The sequence below is a fragment of the Plasmopara halstedii genome, assembly GCF_900000015.1.
Source record: "Plasmopara halstedii genome assembly, contig: Scaffold_262, whole genome shotgun sequence".
Classification (NCBI taxonomy): domain Eukaryota; phylum Oomycota; class Peronosporomycetes; order Peronosporales; family Peronosporaceae; genus Plasmopara; species Plasmopara halstedii.
The window spans coordinates 728334-744002 of NW_020187183.1; the positions used below are offsets into that span (position 1 = coordinate 728334).

The 15669-nt window shown below is 45.5% G+C and overlaps 5 protein-coding genes across 5 annotated transcripts; 2 read left to right on the top strand and 3 right to left on the bottom strand.

Moving 5' to 3' along the window:
• Window positions 1-1099: 1099 nt before the first annotated feature.
• On the top strand, window positions 1100-1423 carry PHALS_04592 (uncharacterized protein; the record flags this gene model as incomplete). Its single annotated transcript, XM_024722432.1, has 1 exon — window positions 1100-1423. The coding sequence occupies one exon, from the start codon at window positions 1100-1102 to the stop codon at window positions 1421-1423; it is 324 nt and encodes a 107-aa protein (XP_024573509.1).
• A 1946-nt stretch (window positions 1424-3369) lies between these two features.
• On the bottom strand, window positions 3370-3758 carry PHALS_04593 (uncharacterized protein; the record flags this gene model as incomplete). Its single annotated transcript, XM_024722433.1, has 3 exons — window positions 3370-3409; window positions 3472-3574; window positions 3665-3758. The coding sequence occupies 3 exons, from the start codon at window positions 3756-3758 to the stop codon at window positions 3370-3372; spliced, it is 237 nt and encodes a 78-aa protein (XP_024573510.1).
• A 2620-nt stretch (window positions 3759-6378) lies between these two features.
• On the bottom strand, window positions 6379-7034 carry PHALS_15028 (uncharacterized protein). The gene has a single exon (XM_024722434.2). The coding sequence runs from the start codon at window positions 6774-6776 to the stop codon at window positions 6495-6497; it is 282 nt and encodes a 93-aa protein (XP_024573511.1). The 5' UTR covers window positions 6777-7034; the 3' UTR covers window positions 6379-6494.
• Window positions 7035-7043: 9 nt separating this feature from the next.
• On the bottom strand, window positions 7044-9344 carry PHALS_04594 (component of the counting factor complex; the record flags this gene model as incomplete). The annotated part of the gene is made up of 8 exons (XM_024722435.1): window positions 7044-7095; window positions 7184-7276; window positions 7476-7764; window positions 7828-8004; window positions 8080-8632; window positions 8715-8778; window positions 8835-8983; window positions 9048-9344. 8 exons carry the CDS (start codon window positions 9342-9344, stop codon window positions 7044-7046), a joined length of 1674 nt encoding a protein of 557 aa, XP_024573512.1.
• A 213-nt stretch (window positions 9345-9557) lies between these two features.
• On the top strand, window positions 9558-13215 carry PHALS_04595 (kinesin-like protein kifc3-like; the record flags this gene model as incomplete). The annotated part of the gene is made up of 2 exons (XM_024722436.1): window positions 9558-12491; window positions 12571-13215. The coding sequence occupies 2 exons, from the start codon at window positions 9558-9560 to the stop codon at window positions 13213-13215; spliced, it is 3579 nt and encodes a 1192-aa protein (XP_024573513.1).
• Between the last annotated feature and the right edge of the window lie 2454 nt (window positions 13216-15669).

The window sequence follows — 15669 nt, forward strand, 5'->3', positions numbered from 1 at the left end:
AACACAATACTTCTTGTGGGCGCGCGCAGCTGCCTACTACTGCTGCTGGCTGGATACTCATGCAAGTATTCATGATTTTACTCATGGGTTTACTTGTAGACAGTCAGCAATTTACTCATGCAGTACTCATAGACGTCTCTAAAAGTACTCATCCCATGAGTACCGCTGCGGAAAACATGTATGAGTAACTCGAGTACTTTGTACTCACCCATGACTCATAAAGACCTCCCTATGAGTTCATGTTACTCATAGGCCATGAGTTAGCTCGAGTAATGTGAAATGTACGATACTCACCCATACTCACCCATCTCTTGGGTAATTACCCGATATTCATCCGGTCTGTGGAACTCTTTGAAACGGACTCATACTGATGATTATTTGCATGTATTACTCGTTAAAGACCAAATATATTGTTATTAGCTGTGTCCACATTCACTGCTTCTTCAAAAGAAGATGTGTGCACGTGGAAAACCTCCATTCTGGCTACGCCAATGCGGAGGATCTGCATAAAGATGGCCACTATGACCGTCTCGGGAAAAGGATCGGCCCATCGAATCGACGTCCCGCTTCTTACCAGTCTTCTGGTTTGTCGCGGGGAGCCGACAACAACTAGTAGGCGCGGGGCGGCCTGCTAGGGGAGAACTGAGTTCATTTGAGCCTCAAGGAGCAGGGCACATCCCGTGCTCTTGAACACGTAGCGTGTTTTTTCTGTGGAGACACCCGTCACCTTCGGGTTGAATGTACCCTGCGCAAGGCACATCAAGGCTCCTTTGGGTGTTAAAATTCTGCTCAGCTGCTTGGAGCCCTGCCTCCTCGTTTTCAGCATAGCTGAGTTGCATCGGCTCAGGCTGCGTCACTTTTCGTGGCATGGCATCACCTATGACTCGGTGTTGAATCTAGTTGGTCATACAAGTACATCAATTCATCCCCCAAAACTCTTTTTTTGACCGGATCTGGTTTTTGTAAAAGTATCGAAGTGCGTCATATCTATGAAAGCGCCATTTTCTACCTCTTTGAGTACTTTGCAATTAGCGAAACGTTTTTAACCGGCTCGCGAGGGAGTTGATCTCACAACCACCCTAGGGTCGGTAACTTTACGATGAAACTAACAATATTTTATTTTGAACTCCTTGTTGATCCCGTTGAGTCGCCCCGAATGGCTGACAGAAATGGAAACGTGACCAACCGCAGCTCTGTCAGAGCGTGCATGTCGGCTGGCAGCAACAGTCTTGTAGTATCAATCGACCCAAATGCTCCCGGCTTCGAGCCTTGGGTCCCTAATCGTCGTAGTCTATCAAGACTGACTTACCTTTGCTTGGCCGTCGAGCATCGGCAAGCCGTCGTGATTCCTCGCGACTGTTTGGCAGTGCGGAAGCTCGCCGGTGCATCAGAATCAATCAAGATTTGCATGAAACCTGTGTAGAATTGAGTGTACCACAGCAGTGCTCCACTGCTTAAGACTTCTTTAAGGGTACCCAAATTTTTAGGAACTACGCTCCAGCAGTGCGTGATAGTCATGACCCATGACGAGGCCTCAATTTTACTTTGATAGGGCACCCCTTTAAATTGACTGATTCCACAGCCTCTGGCTTGATCATTGATCATTAATCTCTCAAACTCGAACAGCTCCAATAGTGCGCTAGTTTTTCTATCTGCTCAAAGCGACACGTACCTCTACTGGGGAAACGCGTTTTCCTAGCTTCGTGGACGTGGTTCTTACTGCTGACCTCGCAAATTTGTACTAAGAGTGAGAGAATATTTTATGTGTATATGTCCGACAGTAGTACAGACAGGTGACATGTGCCACCACATTCCCCAGCTAGAGTAATTAAATGTATGTTGCTATACTCAGCCACTCTTGTGTTCGTTTGTGTCTGGTCAGCAGCTGCTACTGGTCCTAGAAAATATAGGGGATGAAATGCACCTGCTTTCCTATCGACGATGTATGGGTCCGTTTGTGGCTCTATCCTCTTGAAACGCGATCTGGTTCACCACCTCCATCATCAAGAGTTTCGCTCGCAACAGTTGGGTGCGGAGGGAGCCACATCCACGTCTGGACATATCCAGATAGGTTGCCTCCGAGTAGTTATGCCTTCAACATGCACATCTCATAAATATGCATATTCAGGCTTGTGCCTTCTCTGCTATCAAAGATAAACCGCTGTCGCTGGTGGCACTCATTCGCTGCCGGAAGAAGAAGGCACTAGGCCTGTCATACCGATGCGGCCAAGATGCATAACATCCTAGGCTCTACCACTTCACGCGTGTACGATTTGCTCTTCGATTGGACCCGACCGCACATAACTTACGATTTTCTCGATTGTGATCAGAGTTGTCTACACGGCTAGCTTTGGTCCACATATCCAGGTGGAGACATCAACTTCCCTCCATAAAAAAGTGCACCTTAAACCGCGGAGATTTGGGTTATACTGAGGACTGTGGCAAATCAAAATCGAGCAAGCTTCTATGCATTCAATCGGCTTGGCCAGCGACGATGCTTTTTAGGGCCTCATCTTCGAGGATGCTCGATATCTTCACTGACCGGATGAGTAACGCTATGAGTAACGTTACTCATAGGCCATGAGTCCACTCATGTATTTGAGTACTGCCTGCGAAAACATCTATGAGTATACTCATGGTCTATGAGTACAGTTTACTCATGTCAAAAGTAAATTTGCTCACAGGAAGAATGATGATGAGTATTTTTGACCACTGAACTCAAGTTCCACCAACCATTTTGACGGGTTTTCTCCTTCCTGACTCTCCTTGTCCTCTTCTTCATCATCGATCCTCCTCAGTAATTGCTCTTCTATTTTTTTCTACTCCTTCGACTCGCTCCGTCTTGTTACCGATCGACTGCACATCACTATCCTCATTACATAGCTCAGTCCATCACCACCACCACGAGGTAACTAGCTACAGCAGCAGCGAGAGCGAGCGTTGTGGTGGCAACAAGAGATGGAGTCGATATTTGAAGCAGCTGCAGCACCAGTCTTTGATGAGGATATTACAGAAGAGGATGAGGAAGTGTCGGCGGCACGACCGACCGCTTCTCTCATTCTTAGGGATGATATCTTTGCCGACCTCCTCACATCATCTGATCCTTCAGCAGCTGCGAAGAGCCTTTGGCAGAGGAATCGAGACAAGTACTTTGCATCCTCCTCCGGCAACAACGTAGACGGCTCTACCATATTGATGGTAGAAGGTGATAATATCGCCGGTGATGATGTCGATCCTCTGTTTGTTCCAGCATTGTATTAAGATTTCAACTTTAAGTCGGCGCGATTTTGTTGGAATGCACACTCTAGCAGCTTCGTCGAGCGAGCAATTTTTTCGAAGTTACGTAGAACACACACGGCAAACTCTCTATCAGTTTAAGTCAGAGCGATGTGTTGTGCTGTTTCCATGACTGCGAAACCATGTAATTTACACAGAGAGCAGATTTATCCCTTCTTCAGCAATTATACTCACTTTCGTGGTCCTCTCGTGCCCACGAAACATTGTGTAGTCCACACAGAATCGTCTTTTGTGCCTTCCTCGAATGGGGCTGCCTCTAGACCAGAGAAAGACGTGTCTGCTCAAGGGGCACGTCGAATCATAACGATATGGTGAAATGTAAACAACAGGTCACAGATGACTGGGAGCTAACACAATTGATTCTTACCACGGAAATTGCCGTATGGTGCCATTGCATCAACGCCATTGTGATATGTTATCGGAGAAAAGGAGTTAAGCAAGTCGGCGGTATCGCCGGACATAAGAATTAGCAGATAGAGAATAACTCGAAGTAATTGAGTTTCTGGCTGAGTTTAAAGTAGATGAGACATAAGAAGAGGGGTATACATAGTCGGAAACCACATCTGAGGACTTTTGTATATCTTTCGTGATGGAGATAAATCCTTAAGGAGGTCAGCTGGCAGCGAGAGATGCGCCTGGATTTCGAGATAAAATAATATTCAAAGAAGGCGGTGCACCCTTTGCTGATTACGATCAGATGCGTGGTGTCAGAATACCACTCGTCTGTGCTATATTCAAATACGAGTACCATGCAAAAAATATTGTTATTGGATCAATAGCATTGTACTTGCGAGCAGACCAAGGTAACAGGCACCTTCTTTGCTGAGAAGGCTAAGATTGGGTAGACGCGGCAATCAAAGTTTCGCATTCGTCGCCAATTTTTTTTTCTGTTTCGAAAACCGAACAGAAAGTGCTGTAATTTCATGTCTACAATTCTCCGTATAGTGCCACTGTGCCGGTATACATCCTGATTTATGTGAGAGAAACACTACTGAACTTTTAAATTACGGTGTAGCTGCCCTTTTATGGTTTTCAAGTACATTACAGTATTCTTACTAAAGATCAGAGCAAAGCTAAGAAGAAAACATAAAGGGAATGTACTATGATAAAGCACCATAGCTACTAAATAGAAAGGAACGTGATTGATAGTGCTTAAAAAGGAAAAGTGCATAAGGCACAACTAGCCTTACAAAATGCGTCCAATGGATTTATATATCTTTGGAAAAGAAATCCAAATTAAATATATTCGTAGCAAGCTTTAAAATATGCCTTAAAGCTCAACCTCTGTGCGATAGAGAAATACACTCTACGAGGCTGTAACGTTGCGCGTGACCCAAATGAACACGGTAGCTTGTCATACTTAGACCGTGTGAATGTAACCGTATTCTCTGAGATGATATAGCATGGGGATCTCCTATCTAATCGGGATTATCATTATATGGTAAGTACTATCCTATTCTATTAGACTTCAGCTTGACAGCGCAACCGGTGACCAAAGACCCAGAAGTGGTTACCGCTTGCCTGTAAGCATTCTCCAGTTATAAAATGCACGGGCAAGCCTTTTTAGGAATGTTTAGTCCAATCTTCGTTGGAAGCACCACGGTCTCTCAAACTGTATATCTATTAAGATCTCGCTTTTCTTACGTTCTCAAACGAAACAGTGCAGCAGTGCATTACTGTAGCAAATTTTAAAAAAGATAGAAGGCAATGCTTTACATGGTCCCCTCGATAACAAAATATTCATATTCAACAGCGAAAATACTCGGGATATAGATACCAAGCGCTTTTCATAAGCCGAATTGTACGGCCAAAAATCTTATCCTCGTCATAAAGTATAATGTTGCTGGACTTTGTATGACTGTGAAGAGCTCGTACAGCTATTACCCTCGCAAAATCTGCGCAATACAAATCCAATCAAAAGAAGAAAATCACTTTATCACAGCGACCGTTGTGCGCACATGCTACGCACATAATTCTCCATCATACAAACGCACACTGTTTTACAACTGTATGATTTGCTGTAGACATGTACCGGAAATTGTCCGTCAGTATACATGCAGTTACTGGGGAGGCCTAATATTAATTAACACGCTTCACCGCGTGTCGCTCACTTCCAGCAAGCCGCTGTTTAATTGAACGAGGAAGGAAAGATGAAGTGACATTTATCAAAAAAGAATTTTACAGTATGCTGCTACCAAATGCATACGTAACATCCATATTGTGTTATGTTGGTTCCATCTGAATTGGTGACGAAATCGAAGCGTATCTACCTTTGAATAAGTCAGCTAAAGCCAATCACTTCTACTAAATACTTTCCACGGATGTTCAAGCTTTCAAATTCCAAGCTCCGGGCGCAACAGTTCAGTCTTCGAGCGAATCTCGCGAAAATCAAAGTTAATTGTCATTGGCCAATGCCATTGCCCTTAAGTTTGTTTGAAGTGGCTTACCCAGTCAGCTCCACAATGCATACAGAAGGTACATAGAAAGTACTATGTACCTTCATGTAATGACTAAGTGTAGCCCATTATAGGGAGTGAAACCCTAGACGCCCAGACTGCTCGGGAAACAGTTCGACGAAAAAATAACAAGTAAGCGTCTGTGGTTCATTTAGTAATGAGTATCGAGTAATGACGAAAGATTGATAATCTTGTGTGCTAAACGGTTACACATTCGTGCAGTTGTACAAATTCGATACAATACAATCAAGCAAATAACATGACACTCGGTAGCCTGTGAATATTAGCAAGTACCGGAGTACGTGTACTGATGAAATCATATGAAAGTAGGAGGAGTCCATGGTACATATGAGCCACTAGTCGCGCGCCAGAAAATAAATTCAAAATTATCGTAAGGAGCAGCAAAACTTATATTATTTAGCAATAGTATACGTAGCATTCATCCTGGATATATACTCTGTTGAAATAGAAGAGCAAACCAACAGTGGTTGGTTCCCGCCGACCCTCGCGCTTCCACTCCTCGTATAAGCGCACGAATTCGACCCCCTGGATTTATTTACGCAGACTTGGAAAGTCACATATAATCCCTGGTTAGGTTACACGGCAACCCTTGCAGATTCTGTAGCTGAGATTCATCGTGAATTTAGTATGTATGCCAGCTCAGAGACAGATCTACGCGGTAAAACATTGGGGAGCAATTTAGGCTTGCTGAGCTTGTTGTTAATCCTGAAACTGATATACTCAAAACATTGCAACGAATGGCTTTACATGTGATAAATGTGACGTATGTAAGGCTGAAATCAAACACGCGCAGTCTGTAAAGCCCATGTAGTGCTTAAAGCTCAGAGATGCACTTGGAATTTCAACAGTACATACTTCATCGCAATAGACGGTGCAGTCTCCCGTAACAAACATTTTTCCGCCATCTGGAACATGATCAGTTTTCTCTCTCACCAGGTTGCTGTAATGCGCGGCCAATGACATATTTTGAAGCGTTTTACGCGACGCAATGGTTTTTTTCATTTCTTAAAAAACTAAACCATAGTCTTGCTGTGAATGTTTTCAAATGTCTTCAAACATTTTGGGACGGCACCGTAGAACTTGTAGATGTGACGTTTATGACGGGGCCAAATATCTGTGCCCTGTGTGATCCGTTGTTCCTTAGTTGTAATGCGAAGCCAGTGCATATGATGAACCATCAATGTCAATATATTGAGTGATCACGAGCTCACCGATAATAAACAAAGAAATGGAATATCACATGGAATGCTTTACGTTTGGTAGGCATTTTTAACATTCTGTCAACGACCCAAATTCATTGTGGTGGGCTTCTAAATAAAGCCTATCAGCCAATCACAAGCAAGAAATGTGATCATACTAGAATCAAATTCGCGAAAAGTACTAAAATGTCTGAGAATGCCCATGCTGACCTATTTTGACTTGCAATGCAGAATATAATGTCTCGAGCAAATACAGTTAATGAAAAGTATTCAGGCTTATTCCTTACGTACGCTGAATACGTCCTGGGTGAAAAAGATTTTCTGAAACGTGATATATCCACACAAACAGCGGACCAATATGGTTGATTTCGTGGGTTCCACTAAAGTCGTTTTTGTAAATGAAGGCTGCTTCAGCAAATATACTCAGAAGAGGCAATGTGGACAGCACCGCTTTCAAATTCGGCTGAAGCCTAGGACTTCCGGGGGTAAAAAGAAAAATCACGGGAGAAGAGAGACAGCCTCGTCGTCACCGAGAACATCGTGCTGCCGAGTGCGCCGGACTTTCGCACGTACAGCGAGCAGACCAGCGACGCCAACCACCCCCAGCAGCAAATAGCTTCCATGATACTCAAAGGGTTTGGCTCCTGCGTTACCACCTGCCAGCGTAGTCGCTAGGTTCGATTGGTCTTTGCTTTTCTCCTTTTTATCCTTGGGCAACACACAATCATGATTGGTACGTGGCTTGCGCGCGAACGAAAAGGCACTAAGAAAATCATCAATATTGCATAACGCTGCAGCAACAAGTTTAATGCCAACTAAAAAAAGAACCACACTTTGTAAATTGTGAGACGTACTGTCATGGCATTCCGGAATATGTTGAGGTTCACCATGAAAGATCACTCGAATCGCATGCGAGTTATTCTTTGTCTTGTAAACTTCAATCACCAGCATGCCTGCATACGGAGTCCACAGGCGGTCCCAGTTCTCTTTTACTGTGGCAGCCAGAAATGGCATAATGGTAGAGTCATGGGCTGCAAGCAATCATTAGATATAGCCAGCAATGAATTTGTTTAAATGCGAAAGTATCAATTAGTAAGCACGCGCACCCATCGTGACAGAGAGCTTGTAGGCGTGGGGGTCTTCGTCAAGCACACTATCGAGCCGACGGAGCATGTCATGGGCCAGCGGCTGCATAGCGAGCTTGGCATACTCCGAGTTGTTGTAAGACAAGAAAATACTCTGGCGCACCTCAACCTCATGGAATGTCTTTGTGAATGTATCCTCATCGACACCCTGCGGCAACTCCAGATTATTGCATCTGGCGGTGCTTAAACATTCTAGCACGGAGTTCCAAGAAAAATTACCGACGACATCCCTAAAATGGTGCTCGATTTCGACTGTCGATGGGTCTCGAAGGTGGTTCCAAAACTCTGGAGATTCATTAGCCAATTGACCAATGTGCCCCATCAAAGGACAAATGTTCTCATTGGGGTTGATGTAGTCTACTGAAATATCTGCAACGTCCCATGACAGCATGTGATGGAGCTCAAGGGACTGTGTTCCGTCAACTGGGAACAATCCATCAACCAGCGCTTGACCCGATCCTAGTGTCCGCTCTTGATCGTCGCTGCGAAGGTAAATTTTGCTTAACTCCAAGTGCTACCATATTTGCAGTTATAGTGCACTTTGAGCGTTAGAGTTGGGCGAAAATACATCTGCACCAGCAACTCGTGCCACGTACCGACAAGTTGGCAGTAGGAAAGAGTTTAAGCTGGCTTTCACCCACGTATGAATCACGTAGAAACCTTATGACAAGATTGATAAGGAGCGACACGCAATGGAGCAATAATGCATCACGTACCGTCCGTTAGTTTTCTGCTGCTGACGTCCAAGTGGGAGCAATCCACCAACTATGCAGTCTCCTCTAAGAATGTTGTGTCCATTCATATAAGATTTGCGGTACAAGCGACCAAAACCTTTTGTGTGCTCATTCGGATTAATGTCTTGTGACTAGTCGATGTAACAGAGCGTACAATCAGAATCCATAGCGGTGCACAAAATGTCTGATGCGTACCGAGACAGAGGCGGTAGTACAGTTCCACTCAGCACCCATGGGGTTGTGTACGTTTGATTCCCAACAAAACAGTCTGGCGTAGGGAGCCCGAGCTCCATGACGGGCAATAACCTGCACTTGCTCCAGCGACTGGACGCGTTCGGCCTGACCAGGGCTGAGCGGCGGGATGCGCGTGTCCTCAATATCATCAATGGCATTACAGTAGCGATGTGGCGCCCAATTATCGTACAATCCAGCGCTCACCGTAGAAGGTCTCACGAGCACAGCATATATCACAGCGATAAGTATCGTAAGCATCCTTGTGCAAACTTGTTGCGTTTTGTTAATTCGTAGAAGATCGCAAAAATCCTTTGGTGGCTATTACCGGTTCTAATTTAGCATAGGAACCGGTACAATGTTCAGCATATAAGCGAAATTTTTCATTCCTTTCTTCTCCTCCCTCTGCCGTGATCGAGAAAGAAGCTTTGTGTTAATTTCCCCATTTATCAACTCTATCGTCACCGCTGCACGATGGAGAGCGGATCAGAAGATGAAGAAAGCATTGTGTGTTTGCGTGAAGAAATTCGTAAGAAAACGCAAGAGCTTAAGCAGATGCAAGACGAATTTGACGAGTACACGCAATCTAGTCATGAGTTAGAGCTGGAGCTGGAGCAGGAACTGTCTCGCGTCGAAAAACGCAATGTACACTTACTTACCAAGAATCAAAATTTGGAGCGCGATCTGCAGCTTACGCGTGGGAAGCTGGAAGAAGCGCTGGATCAAACTCGCCAGTTCGAGAATGAGCTCCAAGTCACCCGTCTCGAGTTAGACACAGCTGTACAGGCGCTTCGCAAACTCGAGCAGCAGCAAGACGACCTTGAGACGCAAGTGCGTGTTCTGCAAGCTACTGAGTCTGACCTGCGACACAAGATGGAACGCGAAATTGAAGAAAAGGTGTTCTTGCTGAGCGACCAAGAGGAGCTTCAACGTGAGCACGAATTGGCCGCAGAGCGGTTTCGAACGGAGATTATGGACCTTAAGTCCGAACTTTACGCGCTACAACAGAAATTTGAGGATGCTACAGCAACGTCAGAGACGTTTTCGGGAAACGACAGTATGGCCACGACACGTAGCCCTTCCGAGGATGACGATGATGGCTACGACTCAAGCTATAACGCAAATTCACTCCACCAATTGACGGTACACGAACGTGACGAGATTGGTCGCGAGGTTCTCATCGAGTCGCTGCGAGAGGAGATTAAAGCCCTCTCAACAAGTTTTCAGGACGAGTTAGAGGCCCGCACAGCCGCAGAAGCCGAGCTACGGCAACTGCGCGATAGTCTTGCCCACATGGAGGCAATGGAAGCAGAAATAACTGAAATGACGGATGAATTGATCGGCAAATCACAAGATATTCGGAGTCGTGACGAGCAAATTGAAGACCTTCGAGAGGCCCTACTTAAGCTTCAATCCGAGTTGGTCACAGCTAATGACGGAAGCATCGAGTTTACGGACGAACGTGAGGCCACGCAGCGTCAGCTTGACGACAAGGAAAAGGAAATTATCAATTTAAGAGACGAACTAGACGTTCTCAAGTCGCAATGTGATGACCTCGCTGAAAATGAATGTCAACTGAAAGAACAGCTCGAACACGAGACTGAAGCCGCGGAGGAGTGGAAGGATCAAGTGGAGACATTAAAGAGAAAAATGGATAAAAGCAAACAAGAACGAATCGATCTTGAAAAAAAAGTGCAATTTGACGAGAGTGAAATGACTCAACATCGCCAGGAAGTGCAAAAGCTTCACAGCATGAATCTTGATCTTCAAAAGCAGCTCAATGAATTGAAAAAGAGATCTCAAGAGATTGAGCTTTCATCGGCGTTATCGACTGCTCCGATTGTTGCACCTCTTATCGAGAAGGAGGTAGCTGAGTCGAAGCGGCTGATCATCGAAATTAAAACGCTGCGAACATCTTTGAACTCTTTGTCGGCTGAAAATGCTCGACTAAGGAACCAAGAGGGCATGCCTTCGAGTGTGGTGCCAGCAAAGCGGGTGTCTGCTGACGTGCTGCAATTGAATTTTACACCTGAGCAGCTTGCTCGTAAATATTTGGCTGAACGAACGCGTAATGCGTCTCTGCTGTCGCGTTTGCAGACTGTTTGCGGAAATATTCAAGTATATTGTCGAGTGCGACCGATCATCAACGAAGAATTGGATAAGTCGTGGGGGTCAAAGCTGGCAGTCAATGTGGTAAACCAATCTGATTTGGCAGCTTTGGATATTCGACAGGAGCGCTCGTTTTCTACCGACTCGGATGGTACAACTGTCAGCAATGAAAATACAGAGACCTTGACAAGCAATAGCACTTGGAAAGTTTTTACATTTGATCGAATCCTGGGCCCAGAAGAGACTCAAAACGATGTTTTTCGTGAGGTGGAGCCCATTGCACAGTCAGTTGTAGATGGTTTTAAGGCGTGCATTTTTGCGTATGGGCAGACGGGTTCAGGAAAAACTTACACAATGGAAGGTACCTCGAGCGATCCCGGATTAAACTACAGGATAATTAGCCACCTCTTCCAATCGATTCATTTGCGTGGGGCTATTTACACTCCTGAGGCTGCTAACAATCAAGTTAAAGACGACGACGAGATGAACGGTTTGCAAGGTACCGTTGATTCTCTCATGTACCACATTCAAGTTGGCGTGCTAGAAATCTATAACGACTCATTACGAGACCTGATCAACACAAATAATTCCAAAGGCCTTGAGATCCGGCACGACTCATCGACAGGTGATATTCATGTTCCTGACCTGACTATGGCGACCGTGTCCTCTCCTCAGCAAACAATTGACGTGCTTCGAAATGCGCAAAGTAACCGTATTACAGGAAAGACGAACTCAAACATGCACAGTAGTCGATCGCATAGCATTGTAATTTTGCAAATTTCGAAACGCAGGCCAGAAAGTAGCTATCCTGACCAAGATCCGGCAGAAGTTGGCGTTGAAGAAGAAGGATGCGGTAAGCTATATCTTGTGGATTTGGCTGGTTCGGAGAGGGTCAAGAAAAGTAACGTGAGTGGGGAAATGCTGAAAGAAGCTGCTCATATCAATAAATCCCTCTCCGCCTTGGCCGATGTGATGGAGGCATTGGACAAGAAGATGGCGCACGTTCCATACCGTAACTCAAAACTAACGTATTTGCTTCAAGATGTGCTGAATTCGTCGTGCAAGACTGTGATGATTGTGAACGTCGGTCCAACTATCGAAAACGCAAGCGAAACCTATCGATCACTCCAGCTGGCCGAACGTGTGCGCAATATTGTGGTGGGTAGGAACCAGATAGTGAAGAATAAGAAGGATATTCTATCGGCCAAAAAGGCTTTCGCTGAGTTGCAGTCATTGAAGCAGCAGATGCAGATCTCCAAGAGAAAATATATGCAGTCTCAGCAGTCTGTGGTTGCTCTGGTAAGTCGTTATCGGTCTGCTTTAAGCTCGGGGAGGCATTTGTTCTCACGTCACGGTTCCGATGCCTCCTCTCCCTCAGAAACGAGACCAGAAGAACCAGTCGGAAAAACAGTCGGCAACGCTGCAGAACCGGCTTAAGTCATGGGAAACACAGAACGAGAGTCTTAAAGCTCAAAATGATTCTTTGAAGAAGCTTGTGGATGACCTTAGTATCCAGCTGAAAGCGGAGCGAGACATCAAGTCAAAAGAGGCGGAACAGCGCGAAACTGCTCAGCGATTGCTACGACAACAAAACGCAAAAACTCGCGTATCTTCATCACAGCAGGAGGCGCTTCAAGAGCTGCTAAAGGAGCGTGATGAAGATATCAAAAGGCTACGAATGCAGCTGACCGAAGCTAGACGAAGAAGTACTAGCTCACTGATACCGCGGCTTCCGGTGTCGTCGCCTCCGATGAAAAAGTCGAAAAACGCTCGACCTTCTAGCTCACCTGGTTCAAATCAGCAAGATGGCGAAAGTGTGGGTGGTACAAGTCGTAGTTCAAAGGCTCGTACCGTCGTCAGACGATCATCCGGATCACGCTTGCAGCTAAACATTACATCGAGTAATGACACTGGCACAGATCAAAGTGGATCAATCAGCAAACGTGGAAGTTCGCAGGGCTCAGCAAGACTGCCAACATTGATGCGAGCAACGTCCTCGTCAAAATCTGGTGCTTGGAAATAGTTGGTCAAGGAAAAGCGTTTTAGATGCTTGGCGGTAATCGAATGTAGAATACCGTTACTGCTTGTTCATTTGGAAAATACAAATCACGCAGCAGGTAATGAAATAAACGAATCATTTCTGCATTGCTGTAAGAGAGTAGCAAATACTACTTTTTTTTCATCCAAACAAACTACCAGCTGTAGCCAACTTCAGGTAAGGCAACGCTGACCATATTTAGCTGTGCCGCTCCCATCTAGAGTACGAGCAAGATAAAGTTACCAGGTACAGCGAATTTGTCGAGCTTGGGGAGAAGAGATGAAGAAGCCGTGGACGACATCAAGCTCATTGCTTTCCAGCAGTCGAATAGCGCTCGAGTGATAAGTCGAGTTACTTTGTTTCGAAAGCTCGTGTGTATGGGGGTTAAAATTCGCTGCAAATGGTTCGTCAACGTTGTTCATTTGCGCCAGGGAGGGTCAGGGGACTGGCATTTGACTTTTTATACTTATAGCACATAAATGCCAAGCTAGAGCAAAGCCAAGTCGTAAACAGCACAGTGCTTATACTGTTTATCGGTCCGCCCTTGCATCCGACCCATCCTCATCGGCATTGGCGCTCATCACTCAACTACGACATCAAAATGGTGCCACGGCTTCACAATGTACCGCGCAAAAGAAAATGTTGCTGCTGAGATGTTCTATGAAGATCTAACAACAGTGCACCTCTTGCCCACCTACCTATAAAAGTTCCAGCGACTCAATCCGGGAGCTCACACAGCCTTCAAGTGATTAAAGAGTGGCTACTTCAGACGAGCCATCATATTGCTCAATTTTGATTGATTTCAGAACGGCCAGGGAGTGTATGACTTCGACGCAGCGCACATGAAGCAACGCAGATACAATGGAGTCAAGATAGCTCAATTTCTGCCACGACGGCAACTTCGCCAACCAAGTCGCTGCTGTGGCACTTGCTTTACCCGAGGATTACGACAACTACGCATGGTTCTGTGGGTGCCAGATTTTTTCATGGCTTTCCTCTCAGGTCGTGTCCCACTTTCAGTGATCGAAATCTCGGCGTTGTGTTAGATGCGACTAGTCTAGGGATCTTTAGCATGCAATGCATTTGACACATTATTGGTACGTGCGTTTTCGCGTTGATGCTCATCTTGAAGTGGATAAGCCTGATATCTGACGGTTACAAACAAAAACAGGAAATATAAGAGCAGACAAGACTGTCCGTCTTGCAGTTAGCCAGGATAAGTTCGTGTTGGCAACAAATGCGGCAACGACAGATTCAGCCTTCAACGCTGAAATACTAAAGCTCGAGAAAGTCAACACCAGTGCAGCGTCATAATAATGTGCGATCCCTGCTAAGCGATGGACACTGTTTTCACAATTCGAGACATGACCACTCTATGGCTGGTGTTCCACAAACGTCGTTGAAAGCGAGCAAGTCAAGAGTCTGAAGTCAGAGCCAAAAATGATGCTTCCATTCGAATTTTGAAGTGACCGTCCGTCCTTCTAACCAGCTCCTGTACAGGCTAGGGGATACGCTCTATTATTACACGAGGTAGCATAGGCCTCGGGACCAGACACCAGTGTACTACCAGCCCAGTTTGTTCGTCAGGCGGGGAGACTGAGGAAGTGATGCATCAGGTCACGCAAAGAAAAAGGCGGTAACTCACGCAAGCCATATAGGTGTGGAAGGGTGTGGCATCCGTGGGCATAATAAAGCCACGTGTTGCTTTTCACAGCCCTGATAGCGTAAAACAACGTGGAACAGAATTTCATCTGAATAAGCATCAAATTCATTTCGCTTGAGCTGCCAAGTGTTTTGTGACTTGCTAACCGAGAACTATGTACCCAGGAGTATGATTATTCATTACTTCTTAAAAGTCAATTGTGAATTTTGCATAGAAGAACAAATCAACGATAGGGCAATGTGTACGTACACTATCATAGGGTGAAATCCTGTTGGATAGTTCACCCACTGATAGGGAACGTGAGCATCTCATTTCGACTTAATAAAAGACCGCCTACATAGTAAATATAAGCCCTATGAGCCCCTCTACGCCAATTATTAGACGCTTCAAAAGTTCCTTAACGTTATGGGTCGACGATTCAGCGACAAAGAGTGTAGCTCCTGCGGCCAACGACCACCTAGCCGGACTCGAGGAGGCTCCCGAATTGTTCTCCTGTCATAACGGTCATAATAAACTGAGACCGACCCAATAGCTGCACCTTTATCGAGATATTTCCCGTGAGCAACCGACATACCGGAGCAAAATGCTCTAATCATTGATTTTACGCTAAACGTGGCAGTGCACGGCTCTACAGGGCTTGCATTCTCATATATAAAGTTGAGATAAACTTTTGTCCCTTCGAAGCAGCCACGAGATGGCTCCGGTCTTGATAGAGGGCGCAGCGGGGCTGCCGTAGCTTTGCACTTTGAGGAAGCGTAAGTTAGGTCACCGACCTC

Excerpts from the sequence above, each read along its gene's own strand:
- PHALS_15028 (XM_024722434.2), bottom strand. The coding sequence starts at position 6,776 with ATGAAAAAAACCATTGCGTCGCGTAAAACGCTTCAAAATATGTCATTG.